Source organism: Misgurnus anguillicaudatus, chromosome 3 (genome assembly GCF_027580225.2).
Source record: "Misgurnus anguillicaudatus chromosome 3, ASM2758022v2, whole genome shotgun sequence".
NCBI lineage: Eukaryota > Metazoa > Chordata > Actinopteri > Cypriniformes > Cobitidae > Misgurnus > Misgurnus anguillicaudatus.
The window spans coordinates 28275534-28301870 of record NC_073339.2 but is presented as its reverse complement, the minus strand read 5'-3'; the positions used below and the strand labels follow the sequence as shown (position 1 = coordinate 28301870).

The 26337-nt window shown below is 36.5% G+C and overlaps 1 protein-coding gene across 2 annotated transcripts; it reads left to right on the top strand.

The window, feature by feature from the left end:
* On the top strand, positions 1-23643 carry coro2aa (coronin 2Aa). Of its 2 annotated transcripts, none has more exons than XM_055205304.2 (12): positions 1-204; positions 10167-10367; positions 12495-12611; positions 12808-12957; positions 14655-14834; positions 15216-15332; positions 15953-16057; positions 16149-16245; positions 20231-20343; positions 20482-20572; positions 20816-21081; positions 22654-23643. In XM_055205304.2, exons 2-12 carry the CDS (start codon positions 10167-10169, stop codon positions 22780-22782), a joined length of 1566 nt encoding a protein of 521 aa, XP_055061279.1. In that variant the 5' UTR covers positions 1-204; the 3' UTR covers positions 22783-23643. The 2 variants fall into 2 exon arrangements, with proteins under 2 accessions (XP_055061279.1, XP_055061278.1); XM_055205303.2 differs by lacking the exon at positions 1-204 and adding an exon at positions 6707-6955.
* The last annotated feature ends 2694 nt before the right edge of the window (positions 23644-26337 follow it).

The window sequence follows — 26337 nt, the reverse complement described above, 5'->3', positions numbered from 1 at the left end:
CCTCAAACACTGCGGCATCTATGAACTCTCTCTCTCGCGCGCGCGCTCTCTCTCTGTCTCTCTCTCTCTCCCCCTCCCAATTTCCATCTCCCTCACTCTGACACATTTCTGTGAGTGACTCATTTAAAAAGACGCGGATTTAGTAGCCGTGGTTCGTACTGTCATTTTTACTCATACTGCTTCATCATCATCATCATCACAAAGGTAAGAAAATAAACAATTGTCCTCTCACTTTTCTGTGTAGATGTCATGTAAATGTTTAGGGTAGTGTTATATTTTATTTTGGGTATTTATATTAATTGGGTGATACCTACGATTATCAAAGTGGTGCTATAATAGCTTCTCATCTATATGTTTAGTACCTTTTACTATTTTGAGTTTCAGAAGCTTGAAACTAAACAAACGCTTTATAAATGCTGTGTTTCAATGCTGGAATTTATAAAGTGTAGAATACAAAATTAAAGTAACTAGTATTGACTGACAGACTGTTTTACCTGATGAGCTATGTCCACCTTCAACTTCCTTTAGTGATAATTAGGCTACACAAGACAGCAATATGAATATCTAGCCTAAGCTTTCAAATAACTTAAATAAATAAATTAAATTGGTACTTTTCAGTGTAGGGTTTGTTGTGATTTACATAACTATTATTTATTTTGTATTTACTTTTCCAAAATGCTTATACAAATAACCAATCTCAAAATGCATCATAACATCAGCCACTGCCTTATACATTTTCAAACATAATAGTTCCTATCAGGAGGAAATGGGGTGGTATTAGTGAAACAGACACTCATGGCTTCTGGTGAAGAGCTCTTGAAGGTTGCCAGGTGTCAAAGTCCTCAGGGTAAGACATGCTAAATGGAGGTGTGGTCGTGTGCAAACATGCCTCTGAGCCCTGAGTCAAAAATGACTCTGTTTCTGTTGTCCGTGTTGCATAGTCTTTATATGAATTGATTTAACTTTACATTTGCAAGTGCAGGTAAAGTAACTAAGTAGCATTTTTATTTGCTTCCACTTTCTTTCTTGGAGTTTATAACATTAAGTTGTAGCGTCACAGTGCACGCCCACATATATTGCAGGCAATACTGGAAAACACTTTCTTTATCTAGATAAGCATTATTCTGATTGGCTGACCTTAAGAAACTTCAGAGATGGTGTACTTTTAATGTTCTCTGATTAGAATCTCTTTGCTGGATAGACATACATTGACGCTGCATTTGCAGCTGAAGCGAATGCCATCAGCCGCCATATTGCTAAGGTCAAGGCTCTCCTAAAAACACATACAGAAGCTGGATAAAAAGCACAACAATGTTTACATTCTCAATCAATTTAATGGTTTTATGATCTATGTGGAATGCATAAACGCTCCTGTTCAGTCAGTAAACCTGCATACATTTTGAACATAGCATCAATTGTCAAGTTCACCATTAAATTCATTACATCATATATTGGGATATTAGGCCTAGTTGTTTGTGGGTTTTAATGCACATCTGTCTAATGACTCATGTCTCATAGATTGGTAGTGCATTAAAATCAAAATTATCTCTGCCAAATCCTCCCTACGTTTCCATGATTATTAGTTTCACAGTTCACCTACTCTAAAAAGTCACTCACTTTAAAAACCATCAAAGAGCATTTCCCAGCATTCTCTCTGCTTAAGTGGTTTATGAATGGAATCTTTCTGACTTAACTGGCCTCTGTAATGCTCTAGTCATTATACAATTTGTTTGTGCAGTGCATCCCTTCCCTCCATAAACATATTGATTTTGGTTTTTGTTACATGAATTCTTCTAAATGTCATAGTGTATAGACGAGCAGATGGTGTATTGTTTGCATTATTGGGCTATATAGTTTCCTTCATTTATGCAGGTAAATATCATGAATGGACAATGTAAACAAAATATTTTTCTGTGAAGCTAACTTTTGTGCTATTCGATAAAAGCGTCTGCAAAATCCCCAAATATCTATTTTCATGCTAACTATTCCATGGTAGTATAACAAACATTTTTAGTGGGCACAGATTAACGTAATATGTGCACTCAATCTTTCTCACATACATCATATTTTCCTTTTTTTGCTTACTTTGCATTTTCACTTTTTTGAGGGAGGGATGAAAATGTATGACCTATTTTTGACAGAGAATCCAGCCAAATAAAATATAGCCCAATAGTTGGTTCTGCAATGGTAACACTGAGTTGTATATTCAAAACCATCTTTCTCTGAGCAAACAATGCTAAACCAAAGCTACTCAAGACTAAACCAAAGTTTGGTTTATACGCGTAGTGCTTGTTTGTGTAGTGCATTGTTTTGACTTCTCACATATATTTAAAATGTAGTTATAAATGAGTTATAAATAGACAATTTATTTTGTCAGAAGTTACTATAAATGCTGAAGATATATTTATCCTACTAGGTTCTGCAAGTTTTTCTAGGATGGAAATTATCATTCAAATGTAACGTTTGACAGTCAAATTCAACGTTCCTGCTTTTAAAAAAGCAAACCATTACAAATTAATTTTGGACTTCAGATTTAGTTCATCAGTAATGCATTTACATTTTTCTATACCGGTTACAAAATTTGAAAAATGTATACTTACCAAATGATTTCACCTGATCAACTACTGCGTTATAAACAGAGCTCTAAGGTAATTCACCTCCTGCAAGTGCACCAATGATCCATTACCCTATTTGCTAAGCAAACTGCTTGAGAGCAGAATGTATGGAGGGGCAAATGCAAAACTTCATTACACAAATGTGTTGGAAATCGCTGGAACTTGAAAATATTTACAATTTTCTCAACCACCCTTTGACCTTCATTTATGTGAATAAACACCTTTATATATCAATATTATCATGGTTTTGTTAAAATGAGATGGAAATGTTCACAAAGAACTGATACACACACTGAAAACATTTGAACAAGTTTTATTTTTGAAAATCACAATTTAATATTTCATGTCCCGGAAATTATTTCTGTGGTAAAAAAATCTGTCTAATAAGTTTACCGTAAATTAATACAATACATTATCCCTTAAATGCCTTCTTGTGCTAAAAACTATGTTGCATGTGCACGCCTGCGTCAAACTAATTCTGGCTGGACAGGATTTACCGCGAGTTTTCAAAATCATGGTAATCAAACACAGTTGTAATGATAATTACATTTTAAGCGATAATACTAACCGTCAGGACATTTTATCGTGGTTAATTGTGAAACCGGTAAGTGTCCCATAAATATATATATATTCTAGGTTTTATAGCTAATTTTAGGTAGGTATTTTTGTTTCATTTTGTCAACTACTGACAACATTTCTGCCAAATTCCTAATAAAAATTATGTTTTTGTTTGCATTTATAGACAACTGAAACCAGACAAACTGACAAAAAGATGCAATGTTTTTAGATCTTAAATACTGCAAAGAAAACAAGTTTATAACATTTTTTAACAACACAATGCTAATATTTTACATTACATTTTAGGGGTGATTCAAAAGTGAATATTTGATGAAATGATGGAATAACCCTGATTTTTATTCACATCTTGGTATGCTCTCAGACTTTTACATTGCTGTTTTTATAGTCACTCCTGAGATTTGTTTTTGTTGGAAATCAACAGACACTTGACTGAAATGTAGAAATGATGATTAAATGAAAAACACAGTTTTTTACATTTACTAAAACACATTTCTTGAAACTGTTGCCCACTTTTATAATATATATTTGTAATATTTACCTATTTAATTTGAAATCAAAACACATGTGACCCTGCCTGTGAAAACCAGGATAAAGTCTCACAGTCTAACGCAAGAGTAAATATTTAAAACAGGATAAACAGCTCTTGCTGTGCATTTTAGGTGCTATTAACATAACAACATGCCCCAGACAATACAAGATAAAGTCCCATCCATATTATCTCAGTATCGCAGGGATGTACATAGGATTTGGTGGAGTCTTAATGGCCCAGAAACTGAGACTAGGCGTTGTATTGTGAAAATGCAGATCACACCTTAGATCAAAGACCTTGTGACTGATTGCAGCTCTTTCCAAACTAAGATCTAGACTAGGCCTATAGAGCTTTTCTTTCCTTGCGAGTCATTATTCATCTTTTGAGGCCTTCAGAAAGCTTCCTGTTAGACAGCTCTTAAATTGCTCAGATAGCAGAGCTGATGTAACAACTGATGGTAGCGTGAAAGCTTCTTTTTAGTGATCGATGTTCAACTGCAGGAGTCAGCAAAAAACATAACACTGATCATCTTATTTCTCATGGGTCATTTTCACATACATCACTATAACTCAATAATACCAAGTATATTCTTAGCTTGTTTTATAGAACTGCTTTAACTTTCGTCTGCTCTATCAGACTGAGTCTGACCTATGGACTGGATTTTGTACCTATGTGTGTTGTTATGTCTTATGTCCCATATTCTATAACACATGATGCCCCCCTCACAACGGCAGTTTTCATTCTCTGTATATCTGTGTGTTACACACATTTTTTATGCATCCCCCGTGTGAAAGCGTATTTCTAGAATTTAAATAATGTGATAATGCTAGGTATTCTTGTTTAGGATTTCTTATTGTGCTCTGCTTTGGGTGGTGCAACAAATATGGGGTAGTTATGTAAAAATATAGTTTTATAAATACAGCCACAGAAAAACATAGGAGACCACTTCAGGATTATTTTTAGTTTTTTTAATTTACTAATTAATTATAGGTAGGTATCTTTGTTTCAGTCTGTCAACTACTGACAAAATTTCTGCCAGATTTCTAATAAAAATTATGGTTTTGTTTGTATTTATCTACACACAATTGAATCCAGACAAACTGACAAAAATGCAATGTTTTTAGCTCTAAAATACTACTAAGAAAACAAGTATAAAAGTTTGTGTTTGCATAATATATTTGTATGTGTATTCTGTGTCATTATATAAATACACACATACATGTATAAATTTAAGAACATTTTTATTTATTTATATTTTTTTACTGTATATATAATATAATATATATCGAAATCTAAATAAATATATGTACACATGTAAATGTTACTTAAATACATACATGCATGTGTGTGTATTTATATATATAAAATAATTACACAAAGTGCACACACTTATATTATACAAAAACAAACTTTTATTTTGTATGCGATTAACCGTGATTAATCTTTTGACAGCCCTGGTTTTTTTAAACTGTTGGCCACTTTTACAAACCTTAAACACAAAATCAAATCTTCAAACCTCTGACTATGGCAAATTCAAATAAAATGTGCTCAAAATCAAACAATGCTTTCAGAACATACACACAACCAGTCAATATCTAAAACACTATAGACAGGGGTTTCCAACGTGGACACAATACTAAAAACATATCAACAATAAAAAAATTAAATCAACAAGTAAAACAAAAAAGTTTTGAGTAGACTATATCAAAAAGTAGCCCTCCAGATTGCTTTATCCATTGTGTTAGGTCCCTTGCTTACAAAAAATTTGGAGACCCCTGCTATAGAGTATTCATTAGACATTACATCAAAAAATGGAAAACACAGCATACACAGTATAGGGTTGCAGAGAAATACATGTTTATTGTATACAGTATAACAACACACATTACAATACACGCTTTATACAAAACACCTGTAGTAATCACAAGTTAGTTCTGTGAATATATTGTAATGTATACTATAAGTACTGCAAGTAAATGTCATCCAGCACAGTACCCTGTAAAAATTCAGCAGTCCAACTGCACAATACCACATATCAAAGAAATTAAAATCATGTTCCAGTACTCAAAAATGTGCAACTGCAAAACAAGTCAATGAAAGAAAAATTTCTGTCTCAGCATCTCAACTTTCTGACCATAAGCCTTCATCCACACCACAGGAAACTTTGTCCCTTGCCAGTATAGCAAACAGAGTATTAACACTCTTGACAACACACCACACCTATACAGAACAACTGCAATTCCTCTATTTGCTCTGCCTCATACTCAGTCTTCCTCTTCTACCTCTCATATTGTTCCCATTCATTGTTGGTATATAAACATACAACACATCTGTACCACCTGTACACTCCAATGTGGTTTATATTGCGTACAATTGGTAAGAAACATCAATAGGAAAAAGTATGACGAATTTTGATTTGTTGTGTTTACTCAATGATAACTGTGTTGTAGCTGTGTTCAGGGCTATACCTAAAAAATAGAGTCAGGTGTGTTGATGCTGGGCTGAAACTAAAATATGCAGATTCTCCAGGAACAGGGTTGGTCACCCCTGGTCTAACCTCTTGTTTAAGGTTTTGCCAAAAGTGTGAATGATTTGACAAAGCCCCAGGGAATTTAGTTCAGATAGAGTGTTTAAGCAATTCAGAAAAAGTGCATTTCTGCGGCTGTATATGTGATTCACGTACTGTTTGAACACAGTATTGTATATGCATCAATGTATAAAATGCTTGCTTATGTTCTCGCATATGCCTTGCTGTAAACTCTACATCTCTTTGTGTAGTTAGAATTCAGATATTGATGACATTGTGGTACAGTCAGTCTTAAAAAACAAATCAGATTTGTGTGCAGCGTGAACAAAGCATTAGATGCATTTGGATGATGCAGTAGTTCATCTGAGTTTTACTTGTCATACAATCACACAGAGCCTGTGAGGAACTCCTCTTTCTGCTTTAAGGCACCACCCTTTTAGGGAGTGTGCATAAATGATCTCTTACCTGCTTTGCTCACAAACACTGGACGTGCCGCTTGCATTCTGTCCATGTTTTGGCTGCGAGGCAGACGCTTGACATCTGCTTTTCACGTCTCATTTTCCCACTCTTTATATTGATTCTCTTCCTGGAATGGATTTATAACTCTGCCTGTGGAAGTTGCCAAACAGGGACAAGCCATTCTTCACTTTCATTTTGTGCATCTCTCGCTTTTCTGTCAGGTCTTTGTGTGTCAGCACAGACAGGGTGAGTATTTTCCACAATAAATGGTGGTTTTGTGTTTGTTTCAGATATTGCCTCTAGGACTCTGAAGCACTATATGACTTCAGTTCAGCCTAGGGGCTTACAGGGAAACATGGTATTGTGTCACAATGCTAATGATGCACATGCTACATGTATTAATGCTATATACAGTCATTGTCATTTGCATTTCTAGGCTTTAAAATGTATATTGTGGTGAAATTATTGACAGAAGAACTGCATATTTTCTTAATCAGTGGTGGAAATGATTGTAGCAAAATGTTAAACTTTTAGTCAGGATTTTTTAGTCAGGAAAAATTTTAGCTTCTCACTCCAGGTAGGGTTGTCCTGTAATCGATACATTCTGTCTGAATGATGTTTGCCCTTTAAGCTGTGGTTGTTTTAGTTACTGTGCTTCAAAAGTTTATAGGTTGTCACGTATTACCTTTATTTTTATCTATTAGATCTATTGTTACCTACCTCCACACCCACAGTGTTTAATCCATCTTTCTATTAATCATTACACCAGTTTTTAAAAGCAGCTCAAACATGACAGAATGATTTAATAACATTCAAACACTTTTGTAAACTAAGTTTCATGACGTAATTTGAATAGCAGAATTTGGTGAGCAGCTAATTCATTTTCATTAATATGTTATATATGTTATGACCTATGAGTTATAAACGTTTGTGCTTCCTTGACCAGTAGGGCCCAAGAAAAATTGTAGTTTCTCGCCCCATGTAGGGTTGCGCTTTATTGAAAGCTTTATTTCAGCTTCTTTACTTTACAGGACGGTCACATTGTAAATAATGTAATTAAGTAAATATGTAAATACGGTATCTTTGACATTCTACTGCCCCAGTTTAAAAAAATTGCTATTGCAATTATGTGATTATAAATGGCAAAATTACATCCTTGACCGATCCTCATATGCACACTTTGCTAACAGTCTTCTGGAAGGTCCTTTTGTTCAAGAGCACCAATGGTCATGATTTTACATTTCCTTTGGTGTGTAGGTGTGTATTAGTACATGTTAACGATATGCAAAAGGTACATACCCCAAAGCAAAAGGTGTCGCAAGTTATCGTCTCCAACATAAATCTATTTTCTTGGACTACAAACACATGGGTTTTAGGCAACAGTTTACTTTCTGGGATTGGTGATGTAGACAAGACCGACATCATCATAATTTCTTCCGCTTTGGACTCACGTCCTTTAAGTTTACTCCTGTTAGCATTGCATTGTGCACGAATATTTCAAACATGGTAAGGAGCGTCACATTTCCGGCTGATTTTAGAGGTATTCCAATAGACCAATGGCAACATACAGATTAGTTGGCCAATCAGGTACACAGATCTTTTCGAATCAGTGCGTTTCAGGAAGGAAGTAAATGAAATCTGGAGCTACAAAAAGGTATACGGTATGTGGAAAATAATGTGTTTTTAACAATAAACCACGCAAACACATTGTATTATACACCAAATACAATAGCAATGAAATAGGTGCTCTTTAAGGGATTTAATTGGTCACTTTTATTTGGAACAACCCTTCTTCAATCTCGTTCTAGCAGCGGTCTTCATGGGTGGAAAATGCATTTTAAAACTCATCCTAAAATAGCACAATGGCCTATTTTAGAACAGTCACTATGCGCAGACGATGCATGCAGATTTGTACAATTTCACGCAGCTAGATGTTTGTCATGTCAGATCAAAGAAAATTGAAGTATACTCAGCCACCTAACAAATTTTTTTATAACAATTGATTGTTCTTTTTTTAACCATTGTTTAAAGAATCTATCATTATTTTTCCATGACTAATTACACAACTGTACATCCAGCAACTTTTGGAGCAACACCAGATTTTATTATGACAAGATTAGATTTAGTTTATTTATAGTACAGTAGAACATTATCTGTCATCAACTATGAACTGTCATACTGGTTTTACAATGCATTTATCTCCATGGTCATCAAGCTTGTAACAGACATTTTGCTTGTGAATTTCAGTGTTACTAACAGTTTCATTAAGAGGAACTCGGCTAGTAGGGTTTTTCTTCTGTGTTTCCTGCTGAGGTTTTTGACAACAATGGCTGAAAGTATTATCATATCAACATAAATATTTAATAACTGAATACAGAAGGGGTAGAGGATGTTTAGAACTTTGTGATTGACAGCCATTTGAATAGATTCTTTCTTTTATGGTGCTATAGCGGATATAGAGAAATTGTATTGCATCCAGTTTTATTTGAGTAATGTCTAGAGATGTAATCAAACTTTGTCACAAAAATGCTTCATTTATAAAGTCACTATGTTTTAGCTATGTGTCAACATGTCTAACATTTGAGAGGTTAAATAGAAACATAATATAACACAATCATGCATTTATTTATTAAAATAACTTTTTTCACAATTTCGGTGCCGATCTAACTTATGTCCATGTGACCATGTTATGACAAATATTTTGGCTTTTTTAACAGCCATACTAATATGCTATGGACGCAAACATTACAAACACTTCAACTTCATATCCAATCATATTTAATTGGTCAAGCACAACCTGTCAGTGTTTAGACGTATTACTGATCAGTGTCTCAGAGGCCACTGCAAACCAACTCTGCTGGTTTAACTATGTTTCCTATCATTTTATCAGAATTGTTAGGGATGTAAATATCTAGACTTTATTTCTGGATTTTATTTATCACTGTGTACTATCTGTGTGGTTTAACCGTACACATTTTTATGTAATGTAGTGCAAATTTACAGTTTATGTGGAAAGTTACATCACAATTTAATAGCAGGTCAGATTTATAATGCTGGAAATGCTCAATTGTTTTTTCATGAATGACACATAACTTCAGCATCTTGTGAGCTGCTCAAACACAGTTCTCAGTTATGCATTCTTGACAGTTTTACTTTACATGTTGTGAGGTGTGTTTAGTTCTAACTTGCACATTTAGAGGCAGTAACATTTTTACAGATTTTTATACTTGCAATTGCAATGGCTAGATATTGGAATATTTTAGCTGGTCTTATAAACAAGACTCAATATCTTTGATGCAAACAAACTGATTCATTGTTTTTATTTTTGTAAATATTTTTTTGTAAATATGTCTTGTGTTTAATTTCCAGGAAACTAACAAAATGTACAATATACCTTAAAAGCCCTGCAAATCAATTTGGTTGAAGTTTTGTTATTGATTGTTCTGTTTCTCTCCAGATGACATGGCGTCCTCAGTACCGTAGCTCCAAGTTTCGCCACGTGTTTGGGAAGCCAGCCTCAAAGGAGAATTGTTATGATGGTGTGCCCATCACCAGGAGCGTTCATGACAACCACCTCTGCTCCATCAACCCTCACTTTATCGCGGTCATCACTGAATGTGCAGGGGGCGGGGCTTTCCTTGTGCTGTCCATCTATCATGTAAGTAAGACCTCCTCCCCCATTTCATTGGCTTTAAGATGATCTTTTAAAATACAGATTATTAAAGCAATAAGCCCCGCGAAGCAGTAGGTTACCAGTGCATTTATGACGCGAAGCGGACTGCCCCTTAGCGGTTATAAAATGCACTGTAACACCACTGCTTTCGCGGGGCTTATTGCTTTTATAAAATGGTTACTTTATATGCATAGCAGGGTTTCATAAAATAAAACACAAATAAGTTATATTAAATATTACTCTTCCGCTAAACAAAGTAGTTCCTTAGAATCAGGTGTGGCTGCAACAGAGCGCGGTGCTCAAGCAACACAGACGCAGCAAAGACACAATGAAAATATGATTAAAGACTGTAGTGTGTATTTTCATAAATCAACATTCATCTAATTTATACATTAACATTTATATTGTGCAACTGTTGAAGTGATGATCAAATATGCTTGGAAGCATGCTTAACTCTTTCCCCATCAGCGTTTTTAAAAAAAGTTGCCACCGAGTTTTAGTTTAATGCCTTCCAGAAAAATGTTCTTCTTTTAATAAACATAAAATATATCAAATGAAAGAACAGACCCTCCGCTTTCAAACAAACAACAAAAAGAACCCAGTTTCATCCTAGCTTCATTTGTTCTCCTATCACCTTTCAAATTATCAGCTAAAAGCTGAGATAATTCCATTTTTGTGAATAACTTTTTCAAGAGATCAGATTCAGAGCCTGATCAAAAAGTACACTGTGTTTTTAGTGTTGAGTGAATGCGTCAGTGTTTAAGTTGGGTAAGATCGCCATCTAGTGGGTAATAGGGGAAATATGAATTTGGTGTTACAATAAAGAGAAGCGTTTTCTCTTTATTGACGAGATGACTCAACAATATTTATTGACATTTATCTGGATATCACCATTAATTGTGCAATTGTAGACCAATTAAAAATATGATTAAAGACTGTGGTGTTTATTTTCATAAATCAGTACGTAGCAACAGTGGCACAGTGATTCTTATATATTGCGGTGTGAACCATGGGGTTTCCGGGGTATTTTATCATGGCTTAGAACGTGTTTCAACCAATCAGAAGGACGAGAACGGGCCGTTTTATAATGTCTATTTAGTGTTTCATATTGTTAGGTATTTTTGGACAGATTCTTTTATTCTTAGTGTTTTCTCATGTTCTTTCTTACTGCCACCAAACACACTTTTAGACACATTTGAGAGCAATCTATAGACTAAACTTAACCCACACCCTCACCCTAGAAAAAAAATATGTTTTTAATTTTGTCAGATTATGAGGATACATTTTTTGTACACACACACAACTCTTCCTGCTCATTGGTTATTTGACTGTTTTATTGTTAAGCAATGTATTACCTTATGTCTCAGGAATGACAAAGGTTACATGAATCCCTTGAGGCATCCTTTCGTATCGTATTTCTCAACCCCCAAACATCAGCCGTCAACTAAAATAAAATGTATTTTAATATAAGTGCGCAATAACATATGGTTTAGTAGCAAGCAAACCATACAGTCGCCTGACATACCACCACATTTCCATTTAATGCAAATCTCAGTCGTCATTTAGATTTGACTACTAAAGGATGCTCTTCTTGCTGAGACTTGCTTCTGTCTTCTACAGAGAAGTGTGGGATGCTATGATTCTTGCCCTAACTTGTAAGGTCTTTCTTGTTTTGTTTGTTCTTCACTGAAAAATATGTTTAATCCGTAAAGTCAGTATCCGTATCTTGTTTTGCAGTAACTAAACAATTTACATATTATATTTAGACTCAGAAAATGTATCGTTTATTTATTGTTCACTTCTTTATTTCAGTAGTTAATAGATACATTTAGATTTTTTATTTAAAAAGTGCATAAATCCAAAGGAACAAGACAAAATGCACTTATGTTCAAGATACAAAATTTCAAAGTGGGAATCATTTAAACCAATCAGTTTTTTATGTCATTTATTTTGACAGAAAATAGATGTTAAGTACTACTGCTTTTATTCAAGCACGTCTAGTTGTCCTTGCCCATACATGTAGACACACAACCTCTCACAATAGTTTGTAGTGTATGATGATGTGTATACATACCTGTATGTATACATAAATATGTATCTTTGTCATTTCAGACTGGAAAGATCGATCCTCATCATCCAAAGGTGTCTGGTCACAGAGGCAACGTGCTCGACATCAAATGGAATCCTTTTAATGACTTCTGCATAGCCTCCTGTTCCGAGGATGCCACAGTAAGTCTGAATATGACAAATACTTGAAATTAATTCCTTTAAAATTCAGTCCATCTAATTAAACTGATCTGATTAATGTTAATCTAAAGTGATCTGAACCTGCAGTTTATTTGCTCAATTTTGATGTTCTTGATACGCTTAAACAATATTTTTACATTATAAACATAAATAGTCATATATCCACGTTGTTATTCAGGTAAAAATCTGGGACATTCCTGAACATGGTGTTACGAAGAACATCACAGTTCCCTGGAAAGAGCTGCAGGGTCATTCTCGGCGTGTTGGTCTCATTGAGTGGCACCCCACAGCCAACAACCTTATTTTCAGTACTGGATATGACTACCAGGTACCTTTACTATGCACACTGTGCCAGGGAATGAAGAATGACAAGGTTTCAGTAAAAAGGCCCCAGGAAAGCATTTCAAATATTCACATTCATAGTAAACTTGTTTAACACTCCACATAATCATTATGTTAACTATACTAAACCACAAAAATACATAACAATTAATTAAACAGTAATGTGTTTGTACCTAATTGTTTATATTCCCTGTGACTGATACTCAAGGTGTGCATCATTACAAGAATACCATTTTGGAGATTCTAAATAAACATTCAAATAATTAAAATTACTAAAAAGACTTTACTTGGATTTCATGAGTTTGCAGTGGCGGCCGCTGACCTCTTTTTTCGAGGGCGCTCGATACAAAGTTCGTCACAGCATGTATGTAGCCCTTCATGTGTGTGGTTCCTTTTTTCAAAATGTGTTCTGCGCATCGAGAGATCCTGTGTGTCTTGTCAAAATAAGTGCCTGCTGCAGATGCGTCTAAAGGGTTTATGATAAAAGAGACGCTTGCATTTGCCAGATACTCGCATAATCTCATGTGTAATCAGAGTTTACTGTTAAGGGAGTGTCTTGCTTTTATTTTGTGAATGTGAGGGTCTCTTTTATCATAAACGTTTTGACGTGTGTGCAGCAGGCACTTATTTTGACAAAACACGTGATGCACATGGTTTACATGACGCAACAAACACATATTTTGAAAATGCAAGCAACACACATGACACTCCTAAGGGCTGATTCACACCGGCTGCATGGCGTGTGCGTCTCAGCTGCGTGGCGTGTCCGTTTTTATTTAGGCTCCCATGTTAGCAAGTTTGACAGTTCACACCGCCTGCATGACACGCACAACTCAGGTGCGTCTCGAGCCGCACCGAAAACGCGTGCATGCTAGGAATAGGACCGACACCTATTTTTCACGCCACACGCAAGCATCTTGGAAGCGTTTCCAGGCAAAATATATGTCACCTATAGCAACAGCAGCGCGTTAGCGCTGCGTCAGGCACGCTTCTGGTATGTACAGACACAGAAAACGCGACGCAGCCGCCACGCAACTGACATGCAACAGATACGCCAAGCAGCCGGTGTGAATCGGCCCTTACACTTATTTTCAATTAGTGCCCCTCGGATGAGCAGTCACGAGCCGCCACTGTAAGTTTGCATTAGCATGTAATCAATAGATTAATATGATCATAAAGCATATTTGGCATGCTGTCCAAAGGAAGGGCTCTGAGCTTGGATTGTTAGCCCTACAGGGCTGCAGACTGCCACCAAATGGTGGCATTTTGCCACCAAATTTGAAAGTGTGCCACTGAATTTTACATCCAGTCGCATATGTGCGACCAGTAAATTTGACCTTTTTTTGTGTAATGTGACCCTGAATTTGAAAACTTTGTACTTTCTGCATCTATCATTAACGTTTTTATTAGTAATAAAGTGGAAATTAGTAGAAATGTAAATATTTGGTTAGCATGTTGATTTACAGTGTGTGCCCCTAAATTTTCCTGTTGCGCCCCTAAAATTTTCAGTTGGGGCCACTGTGCTCCTAGTGACAAAAGTTAGTCTGGAGCCCTGCCTAGAAGAAACTATAAGGTTCTTTTCTGTAGAATCGATCTGAAGCATCATCTTAATCTAATTTTATTTCTTTTTCAGATTTACTGTGTAGTTTTAGATTTACATTTTCTGTGTATAATCATCTATAGGTCATGGTGTGGAATCTGGACGTTCCTGAACAGGTGATCAAGAACCCTGTGAAGTCCATCAGTATGCACACAGATGTGGTTCTGTCTATGTCCTTCAACACAGACGGCAGCAGACTCGCCACATCTTGCAAAGACAAGAAGATCAGAGTGATCGATCCGCGCACTGGAGTCCTTTTACGTGTAAGTGTCCATTAGTCATATTACTGTACTTCCTGTTGTACACATCTAAAACAAATACAGTACCTTAGAAGAACAATGTTGATGATCGGTGTTACACAGAGGTCAAGCATCATCATAATAATAATAATACATGTTATTTTTAATTTATGGGAGCTTTTCGCGTAACTCAAGGACACCTTATAACTTACAAACACATGAATACACACATACTTATATAATATAATACGTCTATCTATGTGACTCAGATCAGAGAAGTGATTTATTTTATTTTCATGCCAAGTTCATGCTAAATTTGGTCTTTTTCTGCTTTTTGAAGCAAAGTGTGTGTGAGAGAGAAAATGTGCAATTATTTTTAAACCCATATGTACTGCGTGATTGCAGGAGACAAATTGCAAGACACACAGAGCCAGTAAAGTGCTATTTCTAGGAAACCTGAAAATGCTCCTTTCTACAGGCAGTTCACACTGGAACCATCGTCAGATTGCACTTTGGGATCAGGTAAGGGCTTCCTTAGCACTTGTATTAATAAATGTATTTATTGAGGTAACAAATAAAGAGTTGAGATGCAAAACCTCCTGTCTGGAATGATTTCTTGTTTAATGAGCACTTTATATCTTAAAGGACAGATTTGACGCAAAAGTATTTGATGAATGTATAGTATGTTCGTCAAGAACATTCAGTTATAATCATCAAATTTTTGCCGGAGGTGGCATTTAGCGGCTTTGGCATTTGAACTCTTCAAATGGGACCTTATTATAAGGTGCCCCCAGAATAAATCCTCCAGTTACTGCGTTGGTTGTTCTGCATCTTCTACATATTGCAGTGAGCTTAAACCACTGATCAGTGGCTCCAACATTTAACAGATTATTACAAGAAGATCTCTTTGATGTTCAGGAAGACAACAGATCACCTTATGTCATTTTTGCACTGAACTGTCTACCATCGATGATTATTTTTGATGTATTCATTGTTTTAGATTGTTGGTGTATTTTTTAAATGAATCATAAGATCTAATTTTTGTACTAGTGTGCCCAAATTTTTATGAAATTTCATGATTCAGAAACAAAACAAGTATCAATGTTTTAAATCTTACATGAAGATGTACATATGTGTTGCAGGAGGACCTTTCTCAGCCGTGCTATTCAGAAGACTTAGATGGTTCCTCTGGGGTTCTCTTCCCTTTCTATGACCCTGACACACATATGTTGTACGTAGCTGGAAAAGTAAGTACATACACTCAGATTGGCAAATGTTTTTTTGTTCTGCATTAATGGTAGAGTATTATCAATAACACAATCCTCCCATACACTTTAGGGTGATGGTAATATCAGATACTATGAAATCAGCCCAGAAAAGCCATATGTGCACTTCTTGACAGAATACCGATCTCATCTTCCTCAAAAGGGAATGGGTGAGTATTCCTCAACTGTAGCCACAAACACACACATTTTGAATAGCAAAGATGGTTTAAAGCAATTTGGAAGGTTGTTTTTTGTTTGTCATTTTTTTTCACTTTTCAGGTTTTGTGAGTAAATACTTTACATGCTTTAAATACCAGAAAAACACTTGTATTTTATCTGTTATCATCCTAATGTTAATGTATTAAACCAGGCCTAAAATTTGTGATTTTTTTCCCATGAGTTCACTGTGTAAACCTAAATACTGTTTTTACTAAAACAATGAAGTATTACTTGAAGTATGCGTTTTGAACAATTAACTTAAAATCTTAGTTCATTCAACTTTTAACCTACAACATCCATATATTAAAAAATACAAGTACAATGAACTTAAAATTATGAGTACAAAGTACTTTGAAAAATACACATAATCCTTTGTGGCTAAATATTTTGATTATTAATGTTTGGTCAAAAAATAAAAAATATAGTCCAATAAGGAAATGATACGTCATAGTGCGGAATGACGTGTGGACCAGGATGTATAAAAGGGGTCCGAGTTAGGCATTTCAGTTTTTACGTCAAGCACTCTGTGTATAATAGTTTGTAGCAGCAGTTTAGACCATCCGTTCCTCCCTGTCTTCCCTGTATTTCAGACATAGACACACACAATCTGTTTGTGGTCTGTGGGAGTGCAGCACGGACAGTAAGCTGTTGTGGGACCTGGCTGTGCACACTGTAAGCATTTCCCCATGCTGCGCGCTTGGCGCTCTTGATCAGGCTTGCGTCCCACACGGATTTGGTCCTGCACTTGTGGGGGTTGCAGTATGATCTTGCTGAGAGCGCGATAGTTGGTATACACTGGTCTCTATGCAGGGAGCGAACCATGCACGGCCAGTTCTTGAGAGGGCTGATTGTGTGCATTGTGAGAGCTGTGGCTTCGCACGTTCCACTCCTGCTGTTCGCCCTTTGAGATAGGCGATCAGCCTTGCGTTCCCTGAAGCTCTGGCTCACTACTGCCGAGACAGCACGGAGGTTGCGGTTGGAGAGGTTTGCACATGGATATCACAGGTTGCCGTATCTCCGCCTTCACCCGCGATATCCGGCGCTCTCTCGCCTGTATCGGATCTCCACACTGCACTTCTGGCTGGCGTGAGAGGCAGATGTTTCAGCTGTCTATCTCCGTGAAGATATATGCGCTGAGCATCGAGGCAGAAAGTACTGAAGACGCACAGCTATCCTCACATACCACTCATGATATTTGCTTGAGGCAAAAACAGTCTTCCACATGGAGCCTCCACTTTTTCAAGGTAAGTATATGTAGGTGTATATACTCCCGGGTGTTCAGGGCAGGATTCACCATCTGTTGTTAGTAGCCTCGTCCTGGCCGGCGGAGTGTGGTTCTTGGATCTTAAGTCTCTTCTGGAGAGCCCTCTCTGGGAGATCCCAGTCAGGAGGGATCTTCTATCTCGGCCGGGGGTGCGATTCTCCACCCCCACTCAGAGCTATGGAAGCTATGGGTTTGGCTTCGTAGAGGCTTCCACAAGAAAGCTTTATGCCCTGAAGTGGAGTTTGTTCACCTGATGATTTTCTGCTCTGTTAGTGTAGTACTAGAATTTCTGCAGGAGTGATTATCTGCGGGCTAACCCCTTCCACACCGGAGGTTTATGTAGCTTTTGCCTTCGCTTATCATATGACTTTTGAAGGAACATTGGTTGGTGTACACACTTTTATTATTTGCTTCGTTTGTGGCACTCATAGGCTAAAGCCTGTGAGTTGCACTATGGTGCCGACATACCTGTAGGACCTGGTCATTGTGTTTGAAGGGCTCTTATATGCACCTCTTCAAGTTTTGTCTTTCAAAACTGCTTCTTCTGGCTATCACTTCTCTGAGAAGAGTGGGAAACCTCCAAGCTCTGTCAATGTCCCCTACGTGCCTTGAACTCGCTTCGGGGATGGTTAAGGCCTTTGTGTATCCCAGGCCGGGTTATGTGCCTAAAGTTCTCAATAATGCGCTGAGGCCCATTATTCTCCAGGCTCTTTTTCCTTTCCATTTAGGAGCATAGACCAGGAAAGACTTAATTTGGTGTGACCAGTGCTCTGTGTGCTGTAGTTGGCCCAAGAAATGTCTTCTGGTGACCAAGCAGACTCTGAGTAGGCCTCTCTTTAGGACATTTGTGACCCAGCAAGCTGGTCTTCTCTGCTCACATTTGTTACTTTTTTCCTTAAGAGTTAAGCTTAGCTCCTGGTGCGCAGGTTCTCATGTCTTAGGGCGCACTCACACTATTTAAACCAAATCGTGTTTGACCCCCAAAGCCTGGTTCGTTTGACAAGTGTGATCGCTCTGTACTGCGTCCGAGTGCGATTTGGTTAATCGCACCCCGGCAGGCTTCCAGAGGATTCAAAAGGACATATGTCAATTGTGCGACCATTCACCTTCATCTGCCTTCTGAAAAACCTTCTGATGTGTGCAGCAGGGTTACGTAAATGTCCGAGCTGCACACGCGACAGATCAACTAAGCAATACGATGGTATGTGAGAGGGCTGTGTGTCATCGTGCACCAAACGACACCAGACTTAACATCGCATCCTAATGACAAAAGCGCACCCGGGCTCGGACCGTTAAAAGGACAGTGTGAGTGCGTGCTTCTGGGGTTTGGTTAGGATAATGTGAGTGCGCCCTTAGGGGCTGTTTACACTCGGTATTAAGATGTGTTTTCATCGATCGGATCACAAGTGGACGAGAGAGACACATTACGTTTACACCTGGTATTTAAATCTGTCTCTTTTGTCCACTTTCGACCGCTTTTGTGCTGAATACTATGAGGGGGTGGTCTGTGAGACGGTGGGCGAGTGTCTCAGCTGTCATTCAAACCCGAGCGGGAGTAATTATGAGTTTATATGGACGCAAACTAATATTATGTCGGAGTGCACTGCTTGTTTAGCAAGTAAACATGCTGCACAGTGTTTTGTACATGAGTATGTAAGAGCTTTCTTTGAATTTTCAGCGCAATTGATGAAATAGGATTGCACAACTTTCACAAGCTTTCAAAACGAAACTACGGAGATCAGCCGCTTAGTTTTATCAATGAAAGGCTAAAAATAGCGCTGTTCACCGAATGTTCACGCCAGAAGTCAAAAAAGATGTAAAACTTGTGTTTAATACCTCAGATTAGATAAATGGGCGGAGAGAAGGCGGTCGCGTGTGGCTGTTCGAACACATTCAACCACATGTGTGTTCCGCAACTCCAAAGCGATCCGATCGAAGTGGTTTCGACCACCTCTGGATGTGGTCGAAAGTGGTCGAAAGTGGACGAGCTCAAAACGTTTTGAACACCGTTTACACCTGGCATTAACGTCGTCCACTTGTGATCCGATCGACGAAAACACATGTTAATGCCAAGTGTAAACAGCCTCTTAGTGTGTTCAGTCACATACACAGACAGGCATTTGGTAGCATGGTGGCGTGTGCATCTTGTTACCCAGAGCGTTGCTATGGCGATGCAGCTCGAGTTCCCTGAATGAGTACCAAGTTATTTACTCAACGTAACGTAATTAACTCAAAGGTTTTGAATTTACTTGCTTGTTAATTTTAAAGTAATCCGTTTCCATGCATTTTCTAAGGAAACTCAACTCATTTGCAACATAAAATTATAAATACGCACACAGACATGGCTTTAGCCGGGTTTTCACAGGCGTGGTCACAAATATCAACTTGTGAGAGAATGTTCAGTTTAGCCTCATTAAGTCCCTATGTACAATACGAGATGACAGTTGAAGTCAATCTTACTAATTTATCATGTTTACAAAAAATGTGCCCCAAAAATGATTTGCACACATAAAAGTCTCATTATTATAGAAACATTAAGTGGGGTTTTTTTTTGGCCTAAGTGTCCAAATATTTTTTATGGCATTTACCTGTCTTAAAGTTATTGTAAAATTAAGTTTTGCTTAAGACAACAACTTTGTAATCAGTATGTGTGTTCTTGGATTGTCTTTCAGGTGTTATGCCAAAGCGAGGACTTGATGTGTGTTCCTGTGAAGTGTTCAGATTCTACAAACTAGTGACAATCAAAAGCCTCATAGAACCCCTGTCTATGATTGTTCCAAGAAGGGTATTTAAATACCTATGACACTTTAGATTTGCCATTTGGCTGATAAAGTACTAGATAGAACTAGTTTTCACATTAGTTAGTTAACCTGTGCTCATACCTAACAATTTAAAAATTCTGTTTTCATTTTCTTTTCTACAGTCGGAGTCCTATCAAGAGGACATTTATCCTACGACAGCTGGGAACCAGCCTTCCATGACAGCAGATGAGTGGCTCCGTGGTCTAGATAAGGGTTAGAGAGATGTTGCTTTGATCCTTCCTTTCAAAGTTCTTAAACAGTTCTTGCATAATAGACCAGAATTTATGTAGACTGGAAAAAATATGGCTACTATATTGACTATGTGCATCCTGACTCCTGCCTTAAAGCTAGCCACCTACGAAATAATGATTTACAGCATTTTTGTGAGTAATTCACCAGACAGTCCATGAAAGTCTAAGGGAGTCTAAGTCTTAATAACTCCCTTTTGTTTTCAAGGTCCTGTGATGATGTCACTAAAGCCTGGAAGTACACAGGACTCGTATGCGGAGTTGAATTCGTATGAGACGCACCGTTCTCGGAGTCGACCAAGTTTGCCGCAGCTAATTCAGGAACAGCCAAATGCTAAAGAGGAAAATAAACCAAACGCATCCCACTCCACCGCACAGCTTCCATTCACAGATGAAAACAGCAGCTCTCCAAGCAACGTCAGCAACAGACAGCTAGATGTCACACAGTGCTCACCGCCTAAAACAGAAAATGAGGTATGCTACATATAATGAGCTTTGCAGTAAACAAGGGTTTTAATGGCTTGGAATATGGTATGTATGGTATAAAGTCGCTTAAATCATCTTAACTCTTTCCCTGCCATTGACGAGTTATCTCATCAATTAAGAGAAAGCGCATCCCTGCAAGTTTTTACGGCAATCTATATTTCCGTTATTATGCACTAGGTGGCACTCCTACGTAGCATATATGGATACAAAAGCATTAAATACTCTGTGTATGTGGTCCGTGTACTTTTGTGTCCATTCATTTTTCTTTTTTAAACCGTGATAAGAAAAATTAAGTTTAATTGGTTGTATTTCTGAAATGCAATGTTACATGTCAAAATTTAAAAAATTCAAATTTTCAGATTTTTGTTAATGACTTTTTGCACCTTGCTAAAAAATGCTAAAAAACTAAATATTATAACATAATTATTAGCCGTTTCACATTTAGACTTATTTGGTAGTGATCGCAGGGTGTTCCTTCATGCATGTAAACATCATCTTTCTACGCAAATTATTTTAATGCGACGAAATTTGCGTCAAAATTTGTTTGTGAAAATTTTCATGAATCTGTCTAAAACAATCAAACTGGCATGAACACTGACTGCATGTTCATTGAAAATAGCTGTTAATTGTAAAAACCTTCCGTTTTTATCTTCTGCATTTATTGCATAATTTGACTGTCAACACTTTCCTGTATAAAAAAAACACAAATCAACATGGACAACTTATGTTTCTTGTTTCAGTCTTGTTAGTGTTCAGTCTTGCGAGTCATAGTCTATGCGTTTTAATATAAACGAGTAACAATAATAAAACACAGATATTGGCGTCACATAAATTTACAAATCATAATGAATATAATGTGATGATGTTCACATGCATAAAGCAGTGCTCTGCGGATTCACAGCCAATAGAAATCTGAATGTTTAACCATAAAACTCTTTATAGCGGTCTTGAACTGCAGGATGTAATGGTCATCTAAATATTCTGTGTCAAAGTAAATAAAATACAAGAACCAAAATTAGCATTTTTGTAAAACTGAAGATAATAATAGTAATAATAATTGTATACAAATTATCCAAGAAAAATAACTTTGTATTTGGATGATCTCTTTTACCAGCTTGTAAACAAAAAAGATAAAAGCATATTTTATTTTTTTAAATAATTTGTTAATAAAGAAAAATGAATGGATGCAAAGTACACAAGCTATATATTTTGATCATAATTCTGAATCTGATCGCTAACAAAAGTCCTTCACAAAAATCCATTTATCTCAGCCTTTTGTTCATTTGATATATTTTATGTTTATATATTATATAAAGATAGAAGACAATTTTCTGGAAGCATCAAACTTTTGTGAAAATCATCAAAAAATGCTGGCGCTGGCTGGCAACTTAAAAAAATGCTGACAGGAAAAGAGTTAAAAGCTAATAGGGCTTCTTGCCTCCAATGCTCTGTTGCTGAATATTGAGAACTGCTTTGAATGTCATCTTTCTTATCTTAAATGTTCTAGTCTGTAATGGAATGCGTGTTGGTCTAACTTAATGTTTGCGTTTCTGCATATAGCTACGGCAAGTTTTTTATAAGCAGCAGGATGAGATCCGAAGGTTAAAGGAGCTGGTTAACCAAAAGGACGTGCGGATAAAACAGCTCGAACTGGAGATCAAAAATGTAAGAAACTTGAAAACCACTTGAGAGTGACTGGCCTGGTACATCGCAACATCAAAAGCTTTGCCTTTCTCATTAACATTCACAAGAACCCATCTTACACCCCTAATGTCAATACACTGTACGAAAACACATTCTCAAGCTTCATTCCCTTTTCGTAGATTTGTTTATGCAAGTCATTGTTTTTCCTTTGTCCACATAAACACATTTTTTTCAGGAAGTTTTTTTATACTTTGGCACTATCCAAAAAATGTTTGTCATTTTACTTGAATTTGTTTTTTTAATTTTGAAAATGTCTATCTTTAATGAGCATGTTTTTGTTTTATACAGGGGGATATAATTATAATTATGATTGATGAGTTAAAATATTTTTTGTTGATTTGTTTGCTATTTTAAATCCTGTGTTTTGAAAATGGATGAGTGATGTGACAAGAAAGTTTGATACTGTAAAAAAATGTAAATCCAAAGTTTAGAACAAGACATTAATTCAGACCAAATTTATTGGTTGTTTAGCTGATTAAATGCTGTGAAAATTCCAAATCCCATCATGCACTAGTAAGACACCATTTGATCAAGCTGGGATTTTAAGAAAGGCCTTCCTTAGGTTTTGAATTCCTTAAAATCTATTGGCCAAAACTGATTTGTCAGGTAAATTGAAAATGTTACCCACTGCCTTCCCCTTACCCACTATGTTTGCTGCTTTGTGAACGAACCAATGATGCAACACTAAGTTTTGCCATAATTTGTACAAATGATTTTATAATGGTTTGTTTACATATTCTGTACATGTGCACAATATAATAGAATGCAAACCTGAAGATGCTTTTTTAAATTGTTCTGTTGCTCTGATATTTCTCTAAATTATATACTAAATATTGTTAAAACTGTCTTGATTGCAGGCTCTTTTTTATTTCTAAACAAAATCATTTTTAATAAATCCTTTGGACCATGGTAAATAAGCTAGTCACTGCAAAAAAACTTTTTCAATAAGATACATTCTGCTGGTCAAAAGTTTAGGGTCACTTGCCTGAAATGCTTATTATCTATTATCTACTATTTTGTTTCATTAAACAGGGTTCCCACACCTTAGTTACTTAGAACTTTACAGGTCCAATACCCTCAAATAATTCAAGGACTAAATGTGGGGACACATTTCAAGTGAGAGCAAGGTTACATTGTTTTACCTTTTAAAATACATTGTTACAGTTCCCTTTCGAAGGAACTCACGCTGCGTCACTGCAGTGAAACTTTGGGTACGCCTTCAGGGTTAAGTGCGTCTGAATGTGTATATCAAATTCAACCAATGGTGAGGCTTAACGACAAAGACAGGGTGACGCGGGAGTCAGGAAGTATATCACTATCTGAAATATTGCCAAAGACGGCGTTACATGGACGCAGGAAGTATGGCAAGGGAGACTGAGCGTCTCGTTCCCTTCTCAGGGAACAACAGTTACATACGTAACCCGAGACATTTTTATGTGTCAAACACAACTATGCAAAAAAGCATTTTGGTATGAATCAACATTCGCATTCAGAATATATAAGCATTTAAAGCGAACAGTTTAGCACGTGTGCTTAAAAAGTGTAGAATTTTTATGATATTCTACACTACACAGGGAATAATATGGATTTTTTTCAAGAAAACTTTTTGCATAAAATAGATTCAAGCACTTTCAATGACCTGTATCTGTGTATGTATATTTTCAAAAACTTCCCAGGTCTTTAAAATTTTGCCCCCAGAATCACAAACTTTCAAGGATTTCAAGGACCCATGGGAACCCTGATTAAAATAAAACAAATTACGTGGAATGATAAAGAAAAGCAGCCAATGTTATATATATATATATATAATATGAAAAATTCCAGGAAAGCTAAAGGTACACACAATGGGTGATCCTGATAATGAGGTGACACTGGACTGCTGTTTTCTATTCTGTCAGTCACTCACATTGACAAATGATATACTAATTAATTATATGAGCTGTACTTGCACTTACACAAGAGAGCGTGTTATCTAGACTCTGTAAAGACTCTTGTTTATTTATTGCCCATTTGGTTGATTTATAGCATTAAGAGTAGATGTTTTCTTTAGATTGAGAAAAGTTGTATTTGGTGCAATTAATGTTATTGATTTCATGAAAACTTTAACCCATGGTTTCAAATGTACTGCGTAAAATCATATGACAGGGTTAGGTATGAACAATGTGAAACATGAATGCTTTTACATTACAAATTACCCTGGGTTAACAATAAATGGGAAAAGCTCTCAGGGTGAGGAGTTGGGTATCATGATCAGATAAAGTGTCTGATGCTATTGATACTCAACAATGCAAATCTGTATGACTGGGCAGTTTTCATATGTGGTCTAAGGAGTTGATCTAGTCATCAAACACTAGGTCCTGGAAGATGAATAATGGTGTTGTGCTGAATTGCTGAGGTGGCTGGAAAGATAATGCTTTACATCACTAGATTGAGTGGGAGACACACTCATATCAGTCTCAAGTAACTGTTGGTATGATATATTTTTAAACTGCTAACAAATTATGCATCATAGACAGGGTAAACCGAAATCAGTGTCTCTTTAGCACACAAAATAATCAAAATAGTGCCGCAGGGCAGGCTTGTGCACAATTCAGAATTGAATTGAGAATGACTCCCTAATTCCAATTCAACTCTTAAATTTGAATTGAATTAGAATTGATGTCAAAAACAGGATCTAGAAGTACAATTTGAATTTGAATTAAAGGAAGCTGAACTGCAATTCAATAGAAATTCATATACATATTATACAGTAAGTGAAGTGTTAAAAATGAAGCTTTTAGTATTATATGTCAGATATGATTGCATTAAATATTATATTATATTAGTTTGAACTACTTGTACAGATTACATTGACAGGAAATGTTTTCTTCCAGCAATTAATGTTAAAAACTCTAGTTACATAACAAATAATTTATTTAGATTTTTTTGTAATTGAAATTTTATGGAACACAATGCTTTACTTTAACCAAGTATTTAAAATGGTTGCCAAACAATTTTCCAAAGTTCCTTTCCTAACACTGAATATATGTGAGATTCTTTCTGTTGTGTGACTGTGGATTTTTTTTAATTGCCATGACTTTAATTCCACTTCCACGGTAGGGCGGAGTCAATTCAATTCAAATTCATGAATTGAATGGAGGCCAATTCATTTTGAATTCTGCACAAGCCTGCCGCAGGGATGGCATTTTTGTAGGCCAACCGAAATTACCAGGACTTTGGGATCATTACAAAAAATAAGCTCTGTCTTTAACAAAAGTTAAGATGCTTTTGCGAGCAGAACCATACTGGTTGTCATTACAGTGCAAACTTGCAAAGGTTTATCTTGCATGAAAATCTAGCAATAGACTTTGTCGTTGATGATGGCAACAGCATAAAAAAGGTAAAACATGTTATGTTTGTTGCTGCTGCCATTTTTAGTAAAGAATTATGGACTTATGAAAACAACTCCAGACACAGCAACCCATCTCTTAAAGGTGCAGTGTGTAAATTTTAGCGGCATCTAGTGGTAAGGTTGTGAATTGCAACCAACGGCTCAGTCCA

Excerpts from the sequence above, each read along its gene's own strand:
- coro2aa (XM_055205304.2), top strand. The coding sequence starts at position 10,167 with ATGACATGGCGTCCTCAGTACCGTAGCTCCAAGTTTCGCCACGTGTTT. Across the intron at positions 14,835-15,215 it reads GCACTGGAGTCCTTTTACGT|GAGACAAATTGCAAGACACA; the intron begins GTAAGTGTCCAT and ends GCGTGATTGCAG. Across the intron at positions 20,573-20,815 it reads GCTCCGTGGTCTAGATAAGG|GTCCTGTGATGATGTCACTA; the intron begins GTTAGAGAGATG and ends TTTGTTTTCAAG.